The 19922-nt window shown below is 46.2% G+C and overlaps 1 protein-coding gene across 1 annotated transcript in view; it reads right to left on the bottom strand.

Moving 5' to 3' along the window:
* Positions 1-19922, bottom strand: part of LOC138248848 (sodium/potassium-transporting ATPase subunit alpha-1-like) — a 285654-nt gene that overhangs the window by 46087 nt on the left and 219645 nt on the right. Inside the window, exons 14-17 of the mRNA XM_069202802.1 lie at positions 19624-19760; positions 15496-15646; positions 14779-14947; positions 14316-14470 (exon numbers count right to left, since the gene is read on the bottom strand). Of these exons, the coding sequence (XP_069058903.1) occupies positions 14316-14470; positions 14779-14947; positions 15496-15646; positions 19624-19760 (612 nt within the window). The remainder of the gene's footprint in view (positions 1-14315; positions 14471-14778; positions 14948-15495; positions 15647-19623; positions 19761-19922) is intronic.

The raw sequence follows: 19922 nt of genomic DNA, 5'->3' as shown, positions 1-19922 counted from the left end.
AAAGCCTGCTCTGGGTGGAGGTGCTTCACACCTCCCCCCTGCAGGAACTGTAACACCTAGCAGTGAGCTTCAAAGGCTCATGCTTCGTGTTACAATGCCCCAGGACACTCCAGCTAGTGGAGATGCCCGCCCCCTGGACACAGCCCCCACTTTTGGTGGCAAGTCCAGGAGAGATAATGAGAAAAACAAGGAGGAGTCACTGGCCAGTCAGGACAGCCCCTAAGGTGTCCTGAGCTGAGGTGACTCTGACTTTTAGAAATCCTCCATCTTGCAGATGGAGGATTCCCCCAATAGGGATAGGATTGTGACCCCCTCCCCTTGGGAGGAGGCACAAAGAGGGTGTACCCACCCTCAGGGCTAGTAGCCATTGGCTACTAACCCCCCAGACCTAAACATGCCCTTAAATTTAGTATTTAAGGGCTTCCCTGAACCTAAGAATTTAGATTCCTGCAACTTACAAGAAGAAGAGGACTGCTGAGCTGAAAACCCCTGCAGAAGAAGAAAAGAAGACACCAACTGCTTTGGCCCCAGACCTACCGGCCTGTCTCCTGCCTTCCAAAGAAACCTGCTCCAGCGACGCTTTCCTAAGGACCAGCGACCCCTGAATCCTCAGAGGACTGCCCTGCTTCAAGAAAGACAAGAAACTCCCGAGAACAGCGGCACTGCTCCAAAAAGACTGCAACTTTGTTTCAAGGAGCAGATTTTAAGACCCCTGCAACTCCCCGCAAGAAGCGTGAGACTTGCAACACTGCACCCGGTGACCCCGACTCGACTGGTGGAGAACCAACACCTCAGGGAGGACCCTCCGGCGACTCCGAGACCGTGAGTAACCAAAGTTGTCCCCCCTGAGCCCCCACAGCGACGCCTGCAGAGGGAATCCCGAGGCTCCCCCTGACCGCGACTGCCTGAACCTAAAGTCCCGACGGCTGGAAAAGACCCTGCACCCGCAGCCCCCAGCACCTGAAGGAACGGAACTTCTGTGCAGGAGTGACCCCCAGGAGGCCCTCTCCCTTGCCCAGGTGGTGGCTACCCCGAGGAGCCCCCCCTTGCCTGCCTGCACCGCTGAAGAGACCCCTTGGTCTCCCATTGAAACCTACAGAGAACCCGACGCTTGTTTGCACACTGCACCCGGCCGCCCCCGCGCTGCTGAGGGTGTACTTTCTGTGTGGACTGGTGTCCCCCCCGGTGCCCTACAAAACCCCCCTGGTCTGCCCTCCGAAGACGCGGGTACTTACCTGCTGGCAGACTGGAACCGGGGCACCCCCTTCTCTCCATTGAAGCCTATGTGTTTTGGGCACCTCTTTGACCTCTGCACCTGACCGGCCCTGAGCTGCTGGTGTGGTAACTTTGGGGTTGCTCTGAACCCCCAACGGTGGGCTACCTTGGACCCAAAACTGAGACCTGTAAGTGATTTACTTACCTGTTAAAAATAACAATACTTTACCTCCCCCAGGAACTGTGAAAATTGCAGTGTCCACTTTTAAAACAGCTATTTGTGTTTTATGTGAAAAGTATATATGGTACTGTAATTATTCAAAGTTCCTAAAATACTTACCTGCAATACCTTTCAAATGAGATATTACATGTAGAATTTGAACCTGTGGTTCTTAAAATAAACTAAGAAAAGATATTTTTCTATAACAAAACCTATTGGCTGGAATTGTCTCTGAGTGTGTGTTCCTCATTTATTGCCTGTGTGTATGTACAACAAATGCTTAACACTACTCCTTTGATAAGCCTACTGCTCGACCACACTACCACAAAATAGAGCATTAGTATTATCTATTTTTGCCACTATCTTACCTCTAAGGGGAACCCTTGGACTCTGTGCATGCTATTCCTTACTTTGAAATAGCACATACAGAGCCAACTTCCTACAGTCGACATGGCACTCCCCTCAGAGTGCCATGCCAACCTCACACTGCCTGTGGCATAGGTAAGTCACCCCTCTAGCAGGCCTTACAGCCATAAGGCAGGGTGCACTAAACCACAGGTGAGGGCATATGTGCATGAGCACTATGCCCCTACAGTGTCTAAGCAAAACCTTAGACATTGTAAGTGCAGGATAGCCATAAGAGTATATGGTCTGGGAGTTTGTCAAACACGAACTCCATAGTTCCATAATGGCTACACTGAAAACTGGAAAGTTTGGTATCAAACTTCTCAGCACAATAAATGCACACTGATGCCAGTGTGCAATTTATTGTAACATACACCCAGAGGGCACCTTAGAGGTGCCCCCTGAATACCAACCCGACTTCCAGCGTAGGCTGCCAGCCTGCCACACACCAGACATGTTGCTGGCCACATGGGGAGAGTGCCTTTGTCATTCTGTGGCCAGGAACAAAGCCTGTACTGGGTGAAGGTGCTTCTCACCTCCCCCTGCAGGAACTGTAACACCCGGCGGTGAGGCTCAAAGGCTCACCCATTTTGTTACAGCACCACAGGGCATCCCAGCTAGTGGAGATGCCCGCCCCTCCGGCCACTGCCCCCACTTTTGGCGGCAAGGCTGGAGGAGATAATGAAGAAAACAAGGAGGAGCCATCCGCCAGTCAGGACAGACCCTAAGGTGCCTTGAGCTGAGGTGACCCCTGCCTTTAGAAATCCTCCATCTTAAGTTTGGAGGATTCCCCCAATAGGATTAGGGCTGTGCCCCCCTCCCCTCAGGGAGGAGGCACAAAGAGGGTGTAGCTACCCTCCAGGACAGTAGCCATTAGCTACTGCCCTCCCAGACCTAAACACACCCCTAAATGTAGTATTTAGGGGCACCCCAGAACCTAGGAAACTAGATTCCTGCAACCTTAACAAGAAGAAGGACTGCTGACCTGAAGCCTTGCAGAGAAGACGGAGACGACAACTGCTTTGGCCCCAGCCCTACCGGCCTGTCTCCCAACTTCGAAGAAAACTGAAACAGCGACACATCCAACAGGGACCAGCGACCTCTGAAGCCTCAAAGGACTGCCCTGCAACCAAGGACCAAGAAACTCCCGAGAACAGCGGCCCTGTTCAACATCCTGCAACTTTCTTACAACAAAGAAACAACTTTAAAGACTTCACATTTCCCGCCGGAAGCGTGAGACTTTCCACTCTGCACCCGACGCCCCCGGCTCGACCTGCAGAAAACCAACACTTCAGGGAGGACTCCCCGGTGACTGCGACTCCGTGAGCAGCCAGAGACAACCCCCCTGAGCCACCACAGCGATGCCTTCAGAGGAAATCCAGAGGCTCCCCCTGACCGCGACTGCCTGTAACAAGGGACCCGACGCCTGGAACCAACACTGCACCTGCAGCCCCCAGGTCCTGAAGGAATCGAGCTCCAGTGCAGGAGCGACCCCCAGGCGACCCTCTGCCTAGTCCAGGTGGTGGCTGCCCTGAGGAGCCCCCCCCCCTGTGCCTGCCTGCATCGTTGAAGTGACCCCCGGGTCCCTCCATTACTTCCTATCTAAAACCCGATGCCTGTTTGCACACTGCACCCGGCCGCCCCTGTGCCGCTGAGGGTGTACTTTCTGTGCCTGCTTGTGTCCCCCCGGTGCCCTACAAAGCCCCCCTGGTCTGTCCTCTGAAGACACGGGTACTTACCTGCTGGCAGACTGGAACCGGGGCACCCCTGTTCTCCATTGAAGCCTATGTGTTTTGGGCACCTCTTTGACCTCTGCACCTGACCGGCCCTGAGCTGCTGGTGTGGTAACTTTGGGGTTGCCTTGAGCCCCCAACGGTGGGCTACTTTGGCCTCAGCTTTGAGACTTGTAAGTGTTTTACTTACCTCCAAAACTAACCTTTACTTACCTCCCCCAGGAACTGTTGATTTTTGCACTGTGTCCACTTTTGAAATAGCCTATTGCCATTTTACAAAGACTGTACATGGTATTGTGTTTATTCAAAGTTCCTAGAGTATCTAAGTGAAATACCTTGCATTTAAAGTATTAAGTGTAAATCGTTCTTCCTTTATTGCCTGTGTGTGTACAACAAATGCTTAACACTACCCTCTGATAAGCCTACTGCTCGACCACACTACCACAAATAGAGCATTAGTATTATCTAATTTTGCCACTATCTTACCTCTAAGGGGAACCCTTGGACTCTGTGCACACTATTTCTTACTTTGAAATAGCACATACAGAGCTGACTTCCTACACAACGTTTTTAAAGATTCTTTATTTGTTTACAGTCTTTTTGTGAAAAATGTGTTGAGCAATTTTGTAAGCCGAATTAAAGAAAGGCCACAACACAAGTACAACATTGTAAATCCCACAGGTCTCCAAACCTATGATTTGAGCTTCTCAGAACTCACAGGCTATTTGGCAGATGCTTTAAAGGTTCCTAAAGCTGGGGGCACAGCTGTATTGAAAACTAGGAGGCAGAACCAGACTAAGGGATGATTTAGATATCCGTGGATGGGCTACTCCATCACAATGGTGACGGATAGCCCAACCGCCGACATCTAAATCCCATAGAATTTAATTGGACTTAGGTTTTGGAGGATGGGCTGTCCGTCACCATTGTGACGGAGTAGCCCATCCACCGATATCTAAATCAGGCGCTTAGTGCTAACTTACAGACTTGTGCAGATTAAATTAATTCGACTAGCGCCTCTCTTTTTTTATTGCAACATATTTTATCAAGAATTAAGGTGTACCACACACCAGTATCATAGAAACACTAGCTTACAGATGGTGCCCCAGAACAGAAAAGATGACATAGGCAACAAGACAGTACACCGCAGAATCAAGCATTGGTTAGGCATATCAGTATGAGTAATCAGAAAATGTACAGTAAGGTACAGCACTGCAGGGCCTGAGTGTGCAAATAAAGAATGTCGGCTAGGTATGACGAACCGCCAGAAGTGGGCATAGTTGAGAAGGGGGGACATAAAGCCGTCAAACCATAAACATGCACAAACTGCCACTGAGGTGACACTCCAAAGGAGGATGCTGCACCCGTGCTTTATGGGGTTGATGGTACGATGCAGACCCTAGGGCACTCAAGCTGTGGCCCTAACCCAGGAGTGTGATATTGGAGCGGGATAGCCATGTAGCCAAGGCCCATAGGGCAGGGATCCACCTTTGCATCACTCATCAAAGGATTCCCCATCAGAGAGGGATAGCAACTGACCATCCTTTAGAATGAGCAGGCAGTCTTCCAGTATCAGATCCCTTATCTGTGCATGCTCAGGACTGCATCAACCTCTGTGTTTCTAGTGTGTAGCAGAGCTACTTGGCATTGAGACCATTTAGAGAATTCCCGTCGACACCCACGTAGGGTGGGGCCTGAGGGGACTTCCAAAAATGGACAATTGTTGCTAAACCAGGGCTAGGGCCACGTCAGCTAATCTAGTGGTAACTAGGCTATCTTTGTACTCAGGGAATAACCCTAAAAAGCAGATCGCTGGGGTCTTATCCAGGTTCCGTCCTGTGGACACAGTAATAAGGTTCAGTACTGTATCCCAGTAGGGCATGAGGATCGGGCAGTCCCATACCATAAGATACAACTCAACCCTTTCCAATTGGCACCACAGACAGGCCGATCGCGCCCCTGTCAGCATGGTATGAATCCGCTTAGGCATGAGGTACACCCTGCAGAGGTAATATTATTGAAGCAAATTGAACAGAGCATTGCGGACCTGCAAGGGGTGTAGATCGGGACAATTGCCCATCCATCATCTTTGAGCTGCAGGCCCATGTCAGAGGCCCAACAGTCACGAAGGCCAGACAGCTTGCCCTTGGCTTGGGAAAGAAGTGAACTCTAAAGAAGAGCGGTCTCCCATGTACGTCCCGTCGTGGTGCAAATGACTGTCAGGCAGCTGTGTTCAAGTGGTTCCAGACCATCAACTCCCCATGCTTGTCGAACAACAGCTGCAATGTGTTGTACAGCCAGAGTTGTTGGGGGGTTATGAACACATTCATCCATCAAGTCATGAAAACTCTGCAACTGTTCATTTCCATACCTGTCTCTCAATATTGTCACGCCCCTCACCTCACAGTCATGCAAGCCTGACCAGTCAACTTTCTTTGGAAGTTACAACAGGGCTGTCGGAGGGAAGTCTTTCGCGTGGGGGAGTTTCTTCCCTCTATGTTGAAGCACGTAGGCCCATACACACCAGAGAGTGTAGAGTAGGAACCCGCTGCACTCTCCCGCTGTTGGGGGTCACGGTTCGAGCAGTAAGGCCAGTAGGGTGGTGCGGGAGGGCATGAATCTCAATCCGTGGGTAGGCCCGCTCCAGTGCCAATCTCTCCAATAGGCCACCCACTTCAACTGTGCAGCGAGATAGTAGAATCCCATAACCGGGACCACCACCCAACCTTCGTCGGGTTGGAGGGGAGCTGTAGGTTGATCAGGTCAATCTGACGACATTCCGTCCCACCCAAATAATATGGACTAATATACTATTCACTGGCTCCTCTCTGGCATGTCTTGAGCACATAGCCATATTTATTTGGGAAACTCTGTCAGCTGTAGTTGTAAATTCCAACTCAGAAGCATGTTTTCACATTTATTGGAAACCACAGCTAGAAACAGTCGGCAGTAAAAAAGGAAAAAGGGTTACTGACCTGTAACCATGAATTAGAATCTCCCTCTGCGTGGGCTAAGATTCTCAGAACACTCTCTTCTTTTTAAAGAGCCTTTTGTACCGAGGAGTCACCGATGGCTTCTTCTCTGCTGCCAGGTCTATTAAAAGCTGAGCTCCGCCTCCCCACTGACGCTTTTCTAGTTTCCTTGAGTTGGGGAAATAATAGTTTAGTCTAATCGTGGGACGCTGTAATGAGTAATCACCAAAGGGAGCAGACACTGCAACCACACCCCTCAAACCTCCCATTGTGAGAGGGATGGCCTTGCTACAGAAGATGTCTTTTTTCGTTTCTTGGAAGGATTCTGACTCAGCCCGGGGTGCAGGGACATGTTCTGCAGTGATACCCTTCCTAAGATGTGGCCGTGCAGATCCTACATCCATCTGTAACATCCCAACAGCTCTTCTTTCCTTGAGTAACTGGAGGACCATGATATGTAGCGTGGGTTTGTGCTGATGCAGCAGAGCGTGAGATGCCTACACTCAGGGCACTGACCGAAGATTTGCATGGTAGGGTATGTTATGATAAGACCTTGGACTGGGCTCAGGGAAGGATGGTAGGGCATCTAGGACCGTGCACAACCTGGCACAATTTATAGGGGTAAGAACAGCTTCTTTACAGTTTCCAAGACAGACATACACATCATGAGGGATCCCCGGAACACTTTTTTTTAAACCAGGCAATAGCTAGAAGAAATCACAGCGAGGAGAAGAAACTTTTTCTTAACCAATTTTTAATTTACACAGAAAAATAAAAACAATTACCCAAATCCGTCATATAGGCTCATTTCACAAGAAGTGTGGCTGCAACAATGGCACTTTATGCTGGGGTTCAGTGATAGCTGTGGAGCAGCAGCATGGATGAACCGCCACACGTATCTGAAACAATACTGCCTGGAGACACAAGCGCCTAGAAATCTAGTAGTCACCCAGGCGGCCTTTCATAGTCTGTTTTGCTAAAGTAAGCCTCTTCCTACTTTGTTTCATAAGTTTACTCAATGTTATTAATGCCAATTTTACAAGATTTGGCTAATAATAGGCATACTGAAGACTTAACTTGCTGTTTTGATTCTAGTGTGTGAATCTATGAAAGATCCAATGCTGTAGAAGTCATGCGTTACTTACCTGTAACTACAGTTCTCCTGGGTTGGGGTCTTCCATAGAGTCAAATGGGACGCTTCCTCTTCTCCACTCAGACGCTGTCACATTCATCCTTTTACACCTGTGCTTTGGAAATCTGAAGAGCGCTGGCCTCTGGGGGAGAGGAGAGCAGTGTGTCGCCACCTCACTGGTTGAACTTTGGGTCATTTCACAGATGTGAGTAGGTTACTAAAACAAATGTTTAAAATGTATGTCTAAGGAAATTTGACCTCACGGCTTGTGTAATGATAGTATAGGATTTCCAGCTCAACAACGGGGAATGATTCCAGGATGTAAATATATGAAAAGATCCAATACTATGGAAAAGTTTTATTGAGATGTCTTACAGAAGGTGTATGCAGAGGCGGCTCCTCCGCTATGGCGGAGGAGCATCGCCCCCACACCAGCAGCAGTAGCTGCAAATCTTTTAAAGTAAAAAAAATAACTCTGTTTATTATGCTTTTACTATAAAAAGGTGGGGGCACAGGCGTGACAGGGACAGAGGGGGAGTGCTGTGTGCGCATGTATGTTTGGCCGGCCATCTCAGGCTGGCCAAACATACATGCGCACTAGGCTCTCTCCAACCAGACACTGCGTTGCCGGGCTGGAGAGAGCAAGACCATTCTGCCTCGGACTGCCCTGGCTGGGCGCTCTATCCAATCCCACCGCTGCTTTCATGCCACCAGCAGCATGAAAGCAGCGGTAGGAAGGGACGCAGGGCAGGCTGGGAGCCTGTGCCTGCGATGTAAGACGGAGCAGAGCGGATAGAGTGGCGAGGCGCACAAAAAGGTAAGTTTCAATATTTTTATTATTATTTTATTTTTGCACCCCGCAATGCGCTGCACGACCCCGCTCCTTTTCCCTCCCACGAGCCGCGCCTGGGTGTATGAACAGGGATAAAGTGTGCCTAGGAGTGAAACGAGACCCACAAGGTTCAGCAGCTCACAAGAGCCTCAAACTCTTCTTCAGCCCTGCATGTGGCCAGGTCCGACCTTTCCAAGAACTCTGAGATATTACCTCACAGGACCAGTACTCATGGTCCCAGTCAGCGCTGACGTACTCAACATCAAGACTCTTCACATCCAGGAACTGGACATCAAGACACACAAGCGCAGGGTGGTCAAGGCCCTCTCGCCACCCAGACCCATCCTGACGTCCATAACTTTAGCTCCTAGAGGAGGGGTACCCCAGGCAGCACTGGTATTGAGGGGTCACACCTTACTTTCAGCGAGAAAGTCAGAATTTGGAAGCTTGTTTTTATTACTCCATTTTTTCCGCAGCCAGAATCATCATCTGAAGAACCTTCATCATGAGGAGATGATGAGATGATTTGAAGATTTCTTCACTACCTCAGAAGTCACACAAAATGTTACCGATGTGGCTAGTTATCTGGCATTAAAAGCTCAGGATTTCAGAAGAAAGGAGAAAATGGAATCCACAAGGGATTCTGCACAATCAAGATGGGAACTAAGAGTACAGGTAAATAACCTTTCCACTTTGGGGGCCTCTAGGGAAAATGTCTGTTTTCGAGTTTCACATTTAGAATTTTTTTTAGGTGTCACTAATGTCACAATACCAGTGTTTTGTTAACTTCCTTATTTCTCTTGAATTCCACAAAACTGGTTATTCTTCCAAAATGAGGCTTAGCTGTCATGAAAAGAATTCATTATAAAACGTGTTTCAGGGACCCTGCATGTACACAGAGATTTTTGACCATTTCTGGGTATCAGAGAGGCTATTCAAAGAAGGAAAGAGTTACTTACCTTCACCTGTGGTCATCCTTGAATCATCCTGTCATTGAGCTGGGTGTCTCATGGTAACTCCAGAAAACAGTATTATACGAAACATAGACTGCAAAGGCTGAAATACATCTAATTTATCATCTTATTCACATCATTTAAAAATAACCAAAACTTCAACCAATCAGATTGCAGAACCCTGCTCTTCACTCTCATCAGAGGCTACCATAATTCAAATTTTCAAGTACAAGTACGAGGAACATTTATCTTTGTTTGATATACGAGTCTCAGTAGGGCACATGTGAATCTATGAAAGATACCAATAATGGAAAAACCACAGTTATAGGTAAGTAATGTTTTTCTTCTGCAGTATTGGATCTTCGATAGAGTCACATGCTTGAATCCGAATAGCAAGCAGTTAATCAATACATACATAATTATTGTTGGGAAACAATAGGTCACCTTGTTGGAAAACATGACGTAACACTGCCTGGCCCTCCTGTGTATCCTTTTGTACTGTTGAATCCAAACAGTAATGCTGTGGGCGTGTGTCTGTTTTTCGATGTTGCTGCCCTACAAATGTCATGTACTGACCCACCAGTCAACAGAGCGATGGAAATGGAAGCACGTCTTGTTCAGTGTGCTTTCACTTTTTCACTTTCCTGTGATGGCAAAAAGCTATAGCTGCAGAAATCCAAAGGGCTATGCTCTCTTTTGAAAGGGAGTAGCCTTTAAGGCGAGTACTAGAGGCTACCACATAAAATGTTGGTCATCTTCTAACGTAGAGAGTATGAAGTGCACTTTCTGTTACATCCTTTGAGTTTTGAAAGGACAACTTTAGAACCACCGGCTCACTTGAGTGAAATTCTGATGGTACCTTTGGAATGAACTGTACGTTTGTTCTTAATATAACCAAGGTAACTGCTCAAAGCCATTTCCAGGTGGGACATTTCACTTCTGCTTGATGAATAGGTTGAAATGGTCTTTTTATCAACTCTGATAGCACGGCATTTAATTGCCAATGAGTTGGTGGACACTTTATTGCCGAATAAGTCTTAAAAGTCCTCTTAAGAATTGTCACCCAATTCTGCTTCACCACAGGGAAGTTGTATCAGAAGAGCTCAAAGTGACACATCTGTTAAATTAACTTTAACAGATGTGTGAGAAAGACTGCCTGTCTGTGCCAGGTGTACAGATAATGCAACATATGTCCTGGTTGAGGAGAGACAGGGTGAATATTACTGTCCAAACTCCATAAACAAAATCTTTTCCACTAGGATTTGTAGGCTTTGCTTGTTCTTTCCGCTCTGGATTAAACAAGAATCTCTCTGCAAAGCTCTGGAAAGTCTAAATGTGAGAATCCATCAGGAGCCAAGCTGATAAGTTTAAAGACTTCGGATCTGTACGAAGTATTGGGCCTTTGCGGAGAGACAATAGATTGGCTATTCTTTGTGGAACATGATGAAGAAACAGCTATGTGAACCAATATTGTCTGAGACCTTTGGGAGATATAAATATTATGCAGCATGGCTTCCTCTTCATTTTGTTCAACATTTTGTAATCCTGGGTACTGGGAAAAAGGCCCAATAAAGACTCCTGACCAAGCTATCAAAAAGGCATTCCCCCACGATCCTGGCTGTGGATGCCGGCTTCCATATAATTGGCATTTCCGGTTCTGACTTGTTGTGAACAGATGCAGTTTTGGTTTGCCCCAATGACCGAAGAAGTTATTCAACTGCTGCTGATACAGCACCCACTCTTGGCAGTCTGAAGCGGGCACACCCGATGGGGTCAGATTGGCCTATATGGCAATCAGGCAGCGCCCTATGGGATTGTCTCACAGGTCAGCGTGTAGGCTGGATTCTTGGCTGCTTGTGGGCCTGCTCTATGGTCTGCTTCACTAGTTTTTACTGCTGATGCCCGATATTAAAACAAGCATTGCCTGCAGCAAGTTCAAATCCATGTAATCTCCCATACCTTTCAAAACACTTATACAGCATGACTTTACAGGTTCAAAACTGCCCCTGCTCGCAAACATGGTCTATTTTTTTATCTTTCAAATTCACTTTTATTTTGGTTCCCGGACCTATTTTCTGTCTCAGTCTGACCCTGCATCCCAAGCCAGGACCATAGTAGCAACCTTCATCCTGGTGGAATGGGCTTTAAGGCCCTGAGAAGGATCTGTTTTGGATAAGTTGTAGCACAGCTTTAGGCAAAGAGCAATCCATCATGCACCAGCAAATATCACAAAGAACTGATCGAACTACTCAGTCCTATCAATATAAGGGCCAACTTATTGTCTCACCTCCTGTGAACGATGTGGCAAAAAGAAGCCCGCAGTGAGCATGATGGACTCTCACACATGATAGGGTGTCACCACTTAAAGAAAAAAGAATGCACGCATCCAAACTGGCATATTATCAGGAAATAGGTGGTATATGGAGGCTGGACTGAAAATGCTTGCAGAGTTCAAAATCTGAGTGCAGAGCAAAGAAGACGGATCAGGCAAACAAAAAAAGGCAATATGGGCCAATAATCTGTCTTTAACAGTACCCACAGCAAAACACCGTCAGGCCAAAGACAAAAAACAGAAGGACAGCATCCCGTACAGGATACTTGCTTCTCCTCGCACCGGAGACAGGTTTAGACCAAAGAAAGGAATAATCTAGCATTGCGAGTGAACGGCGAACAGTAAGAATGACATCCACTGCCAGTGATGGAGAATGAGCCTCTTGATTCTGCTCAATCTCCACGCATGGAGGTGTATGCTGTGACGGCCTGGATACAGGACTCTGGCCTGCTGCTGTAGAAGAGGCAGTTGACAGGGAGGGCATAAGCTGAAATTCAGAAGTTCTAAGCAGACCCTCCAGACCATCTGAGCTATCAAGATGATCTGGACCTTTTTTACTGAGCTCCATCCTGGCCCGTGGAATCAATAGAGGATGAAGAAATGCATAAAGGAGGCCTGAGTAAAACCAAAGGTGGTAAATATCTCAGAGGGAACCTCAAAGAGGAACCTCCAGGGTGCACAGTTTTGGGCACTGGGTGTTCTCAGAGGTAGGGGACATATATTTCCTGGGTGCACCCCCTTGTGCTACTGCAGGCACAACTCCTGATCAGCAAGATGATGCCTGCTGAGTTGATGCCTGATGTTGAAGGAACCCACCAGGTGACTTTCAGGAAGATCCTGTGAGTTTCCAGCCAACGCCAGAGCCACAGAGCCTACGCTGCGAGGTCATGGTACCCGCTCTACCCTACTGGCTGCATTACAACACAGCAGTTATGTTAACCAACAGTATGTAGAGCGACCTGTCCTGATAGAACTAAGAAAAGCCTCGAGAGTCAGGTGGATGGGCAGAGAGAGGTCGGCTGGCACAAGAGGAGATAATAGGCACTTTCATGGGCCTCTTCTCCTTTGACAATGTGTGACTATAGGAGCAGAACACCCCACCCAGAATAGGAAGTAAAGAGTAGCCCTTAAATAGGGTCTTAAATTCAAATGAGGGGAGGTAGGACATTTTGATCTTTCCAATAGGTACATATGTATATACTAACACACACATAGAATTAGAATAAGTGATCCTTTTTGCCATGAGAAATGTCCCTGACCAGTTATCTTGCTCTTAAAGTGGGCAGAATCATGTTAGCACTTTTAAAGTACGATGGGGCCATGGTACCCCTAAACATCCAGTAATTTGTTTATTCACATTTTAGTCATACCTGAGGTACCACACGATAAAGGATACACCTGTGGCATATCTTAAGATATTTTTAATGTAAAGTGAATCCCTGTATCAGGCAGGAAAATAAAATATCCAAGGAACTCTCCCATTAGTTGCGGTTGAGTTCGCCCTGGTAGTATCATCTTACCAGGGTGGGAAGATAATGGCCAGTGGTGAAGAATGCAACATTACCGTGATCGAGTCGACCTCATCCAAAATCTTTTTTTTCTGCCCCAAAAAGGTTCCAATAACCTGGGGACAAGGAGTTAGGAATAGGAATGTACCGTTCTGTCAGTAGATTCACCACACTTGTTGTGGTTTATGATGTGACATGGTGCCCCTCCACCGGCAACCATAGATCCCTGTACTCCAAATGCTCTGGTGGTCACTCAGGCCGGAGAGGATGTATACGTCACCCACGTAGTCTCTGGCTATGGTAAACAAAATAAAACAGCCTGATCCACACCGCATGACCGTCATCCACCACTGAAGATCTTGAGCTGCCTTGGACCCTCAGAGCCCACACATGCCAACCGGCATAAGGCACAAGCAGAATGCACAAGGCCAGGAGCCCGCGAAGCCTCAGGACCATCATCCTTTACATCGAGGAGCTGTCCCACGGCTGTCGGACACAGCAGCTCCAGCCTCTGCTGGAGATCTCGGAAGCACCATCCCTGAGGCACTATCTCTGAATACAACATACTAGACATCAGTTCTACAAACGCATCTGTGTTGAACAGTTAAACACTAAATCAAGAAGAGGTGGTGACAACATATATTTCCTCTGTTTGTCACCACCATTGGACACAACCTGTTGGCAGGAGTAATGAAGACGTGCGGAGTCTCAGCCGAGCAACGGTGTAACTTCTAGGGAATGGAATGTGCTTTATAACAAAACGTATGTAATTTGCTCAAGCTGTGGTATACACTGGCAATGTAGTTTCTCCGTGTACCTTCGCAGTGTATAGATCAGTAGAATGTCATAAATAACCCCATTTATTGTGGCCCTTATTGTGGGGGATGTGGTGAGTGGATGTTCACAATTTGATAGTTTAACAAACACTCAGCAGATGTGTGTGCGGGAGCAATGGCCTGCTGTTCCAAAACTCAATGTATAGAAAGAGTTGTTAACTGCCCGTGGACACTCACCATGTCTGTGCCCAGGTCAATGCAGAGGATGGTGACGACGCCAAGAGGCAGTGGGATGTTGGCGATGATGAAAATGAGGAAGGGTGTGATCTCTGGGATGTTACTGGTCAGGGTGTAGGCGATGGACTTCTTCAGGTTATCAAAGATCAGTCGACCTAAAGAGAGAAAAACAACATTTTAATGCTTAAAGACAGTGGTGTATCTTAATCTCCAACCACACTACTCAGCATAAGAAGATCCTACATTAAGGCTAAAAATGATGTACAATGGACATTTAAAAAGCCCATCACACCCACATAAAATGCAGTACAAACTTCCTTTAGTGTTTAACAATGTAGCACGCCTTGTCATTGTGTATCCCTAATGGGTTACCAATAGAAGGTACGGCACAGTATGACCATAACAGAACAATTCTGCAATAACGTGATCTGCAGGGCACTTACGGTGTTCATGGGGTACTCACCTTCTTCCACACCAGTCACAATGGAGGCGAAGTTGTCATCCAAGAGGATCATGTCAGCTGCTTGTTTGGACACATCCGAACCAGCAATGCCCATTGCAATACCAATGTCTGCCTTTTTCAAGGCTGGGGAGTCGTTCACACCATCACCAGTGACAGCTACAATAGCGCCCTGGAACACAACGGTATTAGAATTAGAGGATTTCAGCTTTTTGCTAACAAAAGGAAATTTTCCCTTTTGTAATGCAGTACAATATTTAAGGGCTCGCATCTAATGCTGCCCTACTCCTTTCATTCAAGAATACCTCTGTGCGCTCCAGAGTCCTTCACTGCGCATCGACACATCCTTATATTAAATGCGATTATGAGATGTGCTACCAAACCGCTTCACATATACATCTTGGGTAGCTATTGATGTCCTACAAACTCATGTTCTAAGCCAATTTGTACTAGGGTATCTAAATGTGTGTATGTTCAACATATTGCCTATTCAGTATGAGAAATTTCCTGAAGATAGGAAATTACAGATATGACAAGTGTTATCAGGCCTCAGAGCAGGAAGTTTTAAAGTCCTGACCAAGAGTCGAGCCTCCTTTAATTTCACCTTTGCACTGTTGTCGAGCAGCATCTGAATGTAGCCCTACCGAGAATACTCTTGGTCGTTTTCCTTTTATGTATCTGCAGAACAACACAGGCCAGCAGATTGCTTGCACCATGTACCTGTCGCTGGCACCCCTCCACGATGATCAGCTTCTGTTGGGGAGAGGTCCTGGCGAAGACAATCTCAGTGTGGTTTTGCAGGATGTCGTCGATGTTCTCCGGGCTCATATCCTTCAGGTCTGTGCCATGGATCACGCAGGCCTTTGCATCTCTGAAAAGAGATGTGGAAATATTGTGTGTATTAATAAACTACCAGAACAGAGACTCAGCTATAAATTTGTTCATGCAGGAGATAGTCAGGTAAAAAATAATGAACAAGCTATGGAAGGACTGTTAGAGATATATTAAAAAGAAGAATTACCTTTGGATTATTTTTTGTGTAGTGTAAGAAACCTTATTTAGGCTTGTATAACAGTCCCACACAAGGTCACTTTTCCAACATATTTAGGCTAAAGACACCAACTATTAAACAGAATATATCTTTATTTACAAATTTCCACAACTTAGTCAACCCATATGACATCGATTTAAAAAAAAAAAATTGCAATTGTTTATATGCAAACACATGACTGAATACATGCACTACAAATACAAAATCTACATTATTCATAGTCTGAGGTTAACATTTAGATTTGGAGAGCTGCCTTTCAGAAGATAAGTTCTATCTTAGCTCAGCTTGCCTATTTGTTGATCCTGCCCAGGGGACTTACCCGGCTGGGCAGTAATGGTGGGTTGATGGCCTCAGCGAGACCTTAATGCATGTGTTATCATATGGAAAGGGTTCAGAAAGATGTTGTAGGGTCAGTAGAGGGTAGAAGGAAGAGATGCATCCCAGGTGTATCCTCACAATCAGAGAATAAATCCCCTTAATGAGAAAAATACACAATTGCCTTATAGGTTTTTGGTGTGAATGGTTTGTGTACATAAGGGCATAGGGTACCCCTCTGTGCGGTCATTTGAGTTTAGTGTATTCAAGACTGCGCGTAACAAAACCTTACTTACCTGTTAATAAAATTCTCCAGAACTGGCATATGTGATAGATTCACATGCATGAATTGCTTCCTGTTGTCAGGCTGAGAATCCTTGTTAGTCAATGTTGGCATAGCAGTGTACATATACACTCAATTAACACGCTACTTGAAGCCTACCTCGTTTTGTGGCCCAAACTCCAGCCAATGGGATGGAGAGACATAAAGATCAACCCCCCTCAGAGGATCAGTTTTTAAGTGCTCATCAAGAGTAGTTAATTTACAAGGCACCTGATAGGAGAGGAGGGTGAAACACACATTCATCTATGAAAGATACTAATGTTAGACAATTATAGTAACAAAAGTAAACTTTTCTGTTGCTTTTTTGGATCTTTCCTACATTCACATACTTAGATTAAGACTACTAATGCAGAGTCATAGGAATTAGGTAGGTAGGCATTAGGATCACCTTACTGAACAGGTCTTGATGCATCACCAGTTCCCTTGTGGACTCTGATCTGGGTGGTACATCACGGCAGTAATCAGTGGCGAAGGAGTACATCATCCTCCAAGATCCCTCTCTGCAGATCTCTTGCTGGGGTACTGAGGGGAAACAGTAGTCACAGCTGCTAACCCTCCGGCAGATAGGCTCTGACCCCACCAGATGGAGAGCTCTGCCCATCCAATCCTGAACTCTACTGATGAAGGAGAGAATCCACCCTGCTAAGCTTTTCTTTGATAAAGCTTACCCATTGTTTTGCCAAAGGCTACACATATTTGTCAGTGGAGCAACTGCCAGGGTATAAGGAATCAACAGACTTGGCAGTCAAAGATCTTCAGTCAGAAGGCTGGCGACAGACAGCAGCTAAAGAGGTGGCAATTGATGCCATCCGACAGCTAATGAAGCAAGAAAAGATATACATTTAGCCTTTTCTTACCAATTTTAAGTTTTATTAGAACAGGTAAAGATGACCACAGTAACACATTAAAAGCATGCATCATAATGATCAGATGCAGTATGGGGTACACATCAAGGAAGAAGATGTGCAACTCAAATGTGCAGAGGGATCGCATGATATCCAGGTGACATTCAATCAGATACTGTTCTTTCTCAGATTAAAAAGAATCTATGTTATTGACTCTGGACGTCTGTGGCACATTAGCGACACTGTACTCTCTTTGCTAAACTTAAGGTCTGTCTGTCCGATCCAGTGGCGGGGGGGACCCTAAGTATGCTGACAACTGAGCCTACTCCAGTTCTGTCACCAACATACTCCGTTGACAGTTCGAATTAATACAAACCATTGGAGGTTACCCCCTGCCCAATTTAGAGTGGACAATCAGATGGATTTTGTTTGCTGTCCGTCATCATCAGGTAAAACCTGGTGGTGAGGAACTCTTAAAACAAAAACATAATGACCCCCACACCATAGGAGCACGCTCCTATGGTGTGGGGGACATACGTTTTTCATTTTTTTTAAACATTTTTTTTTTTAAAAGATTGATGGGCAGCCATCATGTCTGACACAGCTGTCTGTCTAACGTTTACAACATTGACAGGAACTGCCGTGATGGCGGTTCCTGCCAATGTTAAGAGTTGTCCCCTGGGCTGGCGGATATCACTATATTCGGCGGGCGGATATCCATCAGGATGGCTGAGGCAATCACCTCCTCCATCCAGATTGAGCACCTTCCACCTGCCATAGTCTAAATCATTCCCTAAATTTAGACTTTTTGACGGGAATCTCACAAACATAAGTCACTCACATCTTGTGGATGATGTGTGGGTATGCGTGCGAGGAGGCTTAGTGGAACCAGAAGTGGATGGAACTACAGGTACCTCTGCAGCAGTGCAGATGAGGGTGACTGACCAGAGGTCTGAAACTTAGCAGCAGGCCGGTAAGGTTTTTCAGCTGCTGAAGCATGCATGTGATACTCTCCATGCACACAAGAGCATGTTACTTAGAAGCAGATGCTGATGGAGAATCAGACTTCTCTTCCAGATGCCTGTTGTGGTCCCAAAATGCTATTTCTCAAAATCTGAGATGGATGTCACGTTGTTTTGAGTCATGATCCAGATGTAAACAACAAATATGCAAGGCAGAAGATCATCAATGGTGATCTTCCTTTTTTTTGCAGGAGCTGGAGGCTTTAAGATAGATTCATCTGAATATTCAGTTATTTTGAAAAGTAATCTCAAACTTCTCTCAGTTAAAAAAGGTAAGAAACTGTGGCAGTACCCTTCCCACTGTGAATGTAAGGTTGAGAAAATTCCTTGAAGGAAAAAGGTAGCAAAAATTGTCCAGCCTATAATGCAGGTAGCTTCAGAGGATTCCTTTACACATGACACGCAGTAAAAAATCTGAACCGCTGAGCCTCTGAGGGGAGTTGCGCTCCGTGTCTCTCCATCTCATTAGATAGAGTGTGGGCCACATAAAGCAGTAAATAGACTACAAGTAGCATATGGCTGTCGCAATGTTTACTGAGTGTATATGGAAACTGCTGTTTAAGCATTGATTACGTAGGATTCTCAGGTGACGACGTTGAAGAATTCAAGCATGTGCATCTATGAAAGATCGAGCGCTGGAGAACATAACTTGCTGGTTGCTTTATACTTGCTCTGTATTTCTCAGGCATTCCCTGCCCCCCGTCTGATGCTAATCTAACTTAGTGTTGTGAGTGTCTGGTTTGGATGTAGAAATACTACAGTGGTGTGGAGAAAAGATGTTGGTTTCAAGATACAAGAACACAGCAAACTCAAATGCTTTTGGGTTTCTACTGAGAAGGAAATGGTACAGTCAATGGTCTTTTATCGGTTTTAACCTAAAAGTGGAAACCCTAGAGATGATTCAACCTGCAGCAAGCTGTGCCTTAATAGAGATGGTTTAACTTTGATATGATTAGCTACCAGTGCAGGAACAAACATTAAATGATGATGGTTTGTGTTGAGGCTTAAGTTACATTTTGAAATTAGGCAGTTAGTTACTTTTTAAGACTGTGCATTATGATCAGAGCCGTCCTCCAGCTCCATACACTGGTGCACCAGTTTAGGCCCACAGTCCAAAACCTGTGCCATGGTGCCACACTGGTGCACATCCTGCACACCACCTGGTGCATCGAAAGGAGGGAATGGCATTTCAACAAAGGTTATTTGGTGGCAGTAAAGAGGAAGTCAATGAAACTAGCCCAGCCGCCACATCTAGGCGCAGCCTAGACTTACCTTGGGTTCACCTGGTTTACAGGGATATTGAGGCGAGCTGCTATGTCCTCTACTGTTTCTGTTCCTTCAGAGATGATTCCTACACCCTTTGCAATAGCTTTGGCTGTGATTGGATGGTCACCGGTGACCATGATGACCTGAAACAGGAAGAGAAGCACAGTAAGCTGCTCTGAATGCATAGCATATTTCTTTTTTTGCATTCTGGTATGGAGAGGACCCCCTAAACCCTACTGTTTCTATTCTTTTTGTCTGAACAGGGGATTCCCAGTGAACTGGTCAAGAGACACAAATCTTTCTCC

Source organism: Pleurodeles waltl, chromosome 8, assembly GCF_031143425.1.
Source record: "Pleurodeles waltl isolate 20211129_DDA chromosome 8, aPleWal1.hap1.20221129, whole genome shotgun sequence".
NCBI classification, from domain to species: Eukaryota; Metazoa; Chordata; class Amphibia; order Caudata; family Salamandridae; genus Pleurodeles; species Pleurodeles waltl.
Note: the sequence above shows the minus strand (reverse complement) of the source record. Positions and strands in the feature narration are given on the sequence as shown.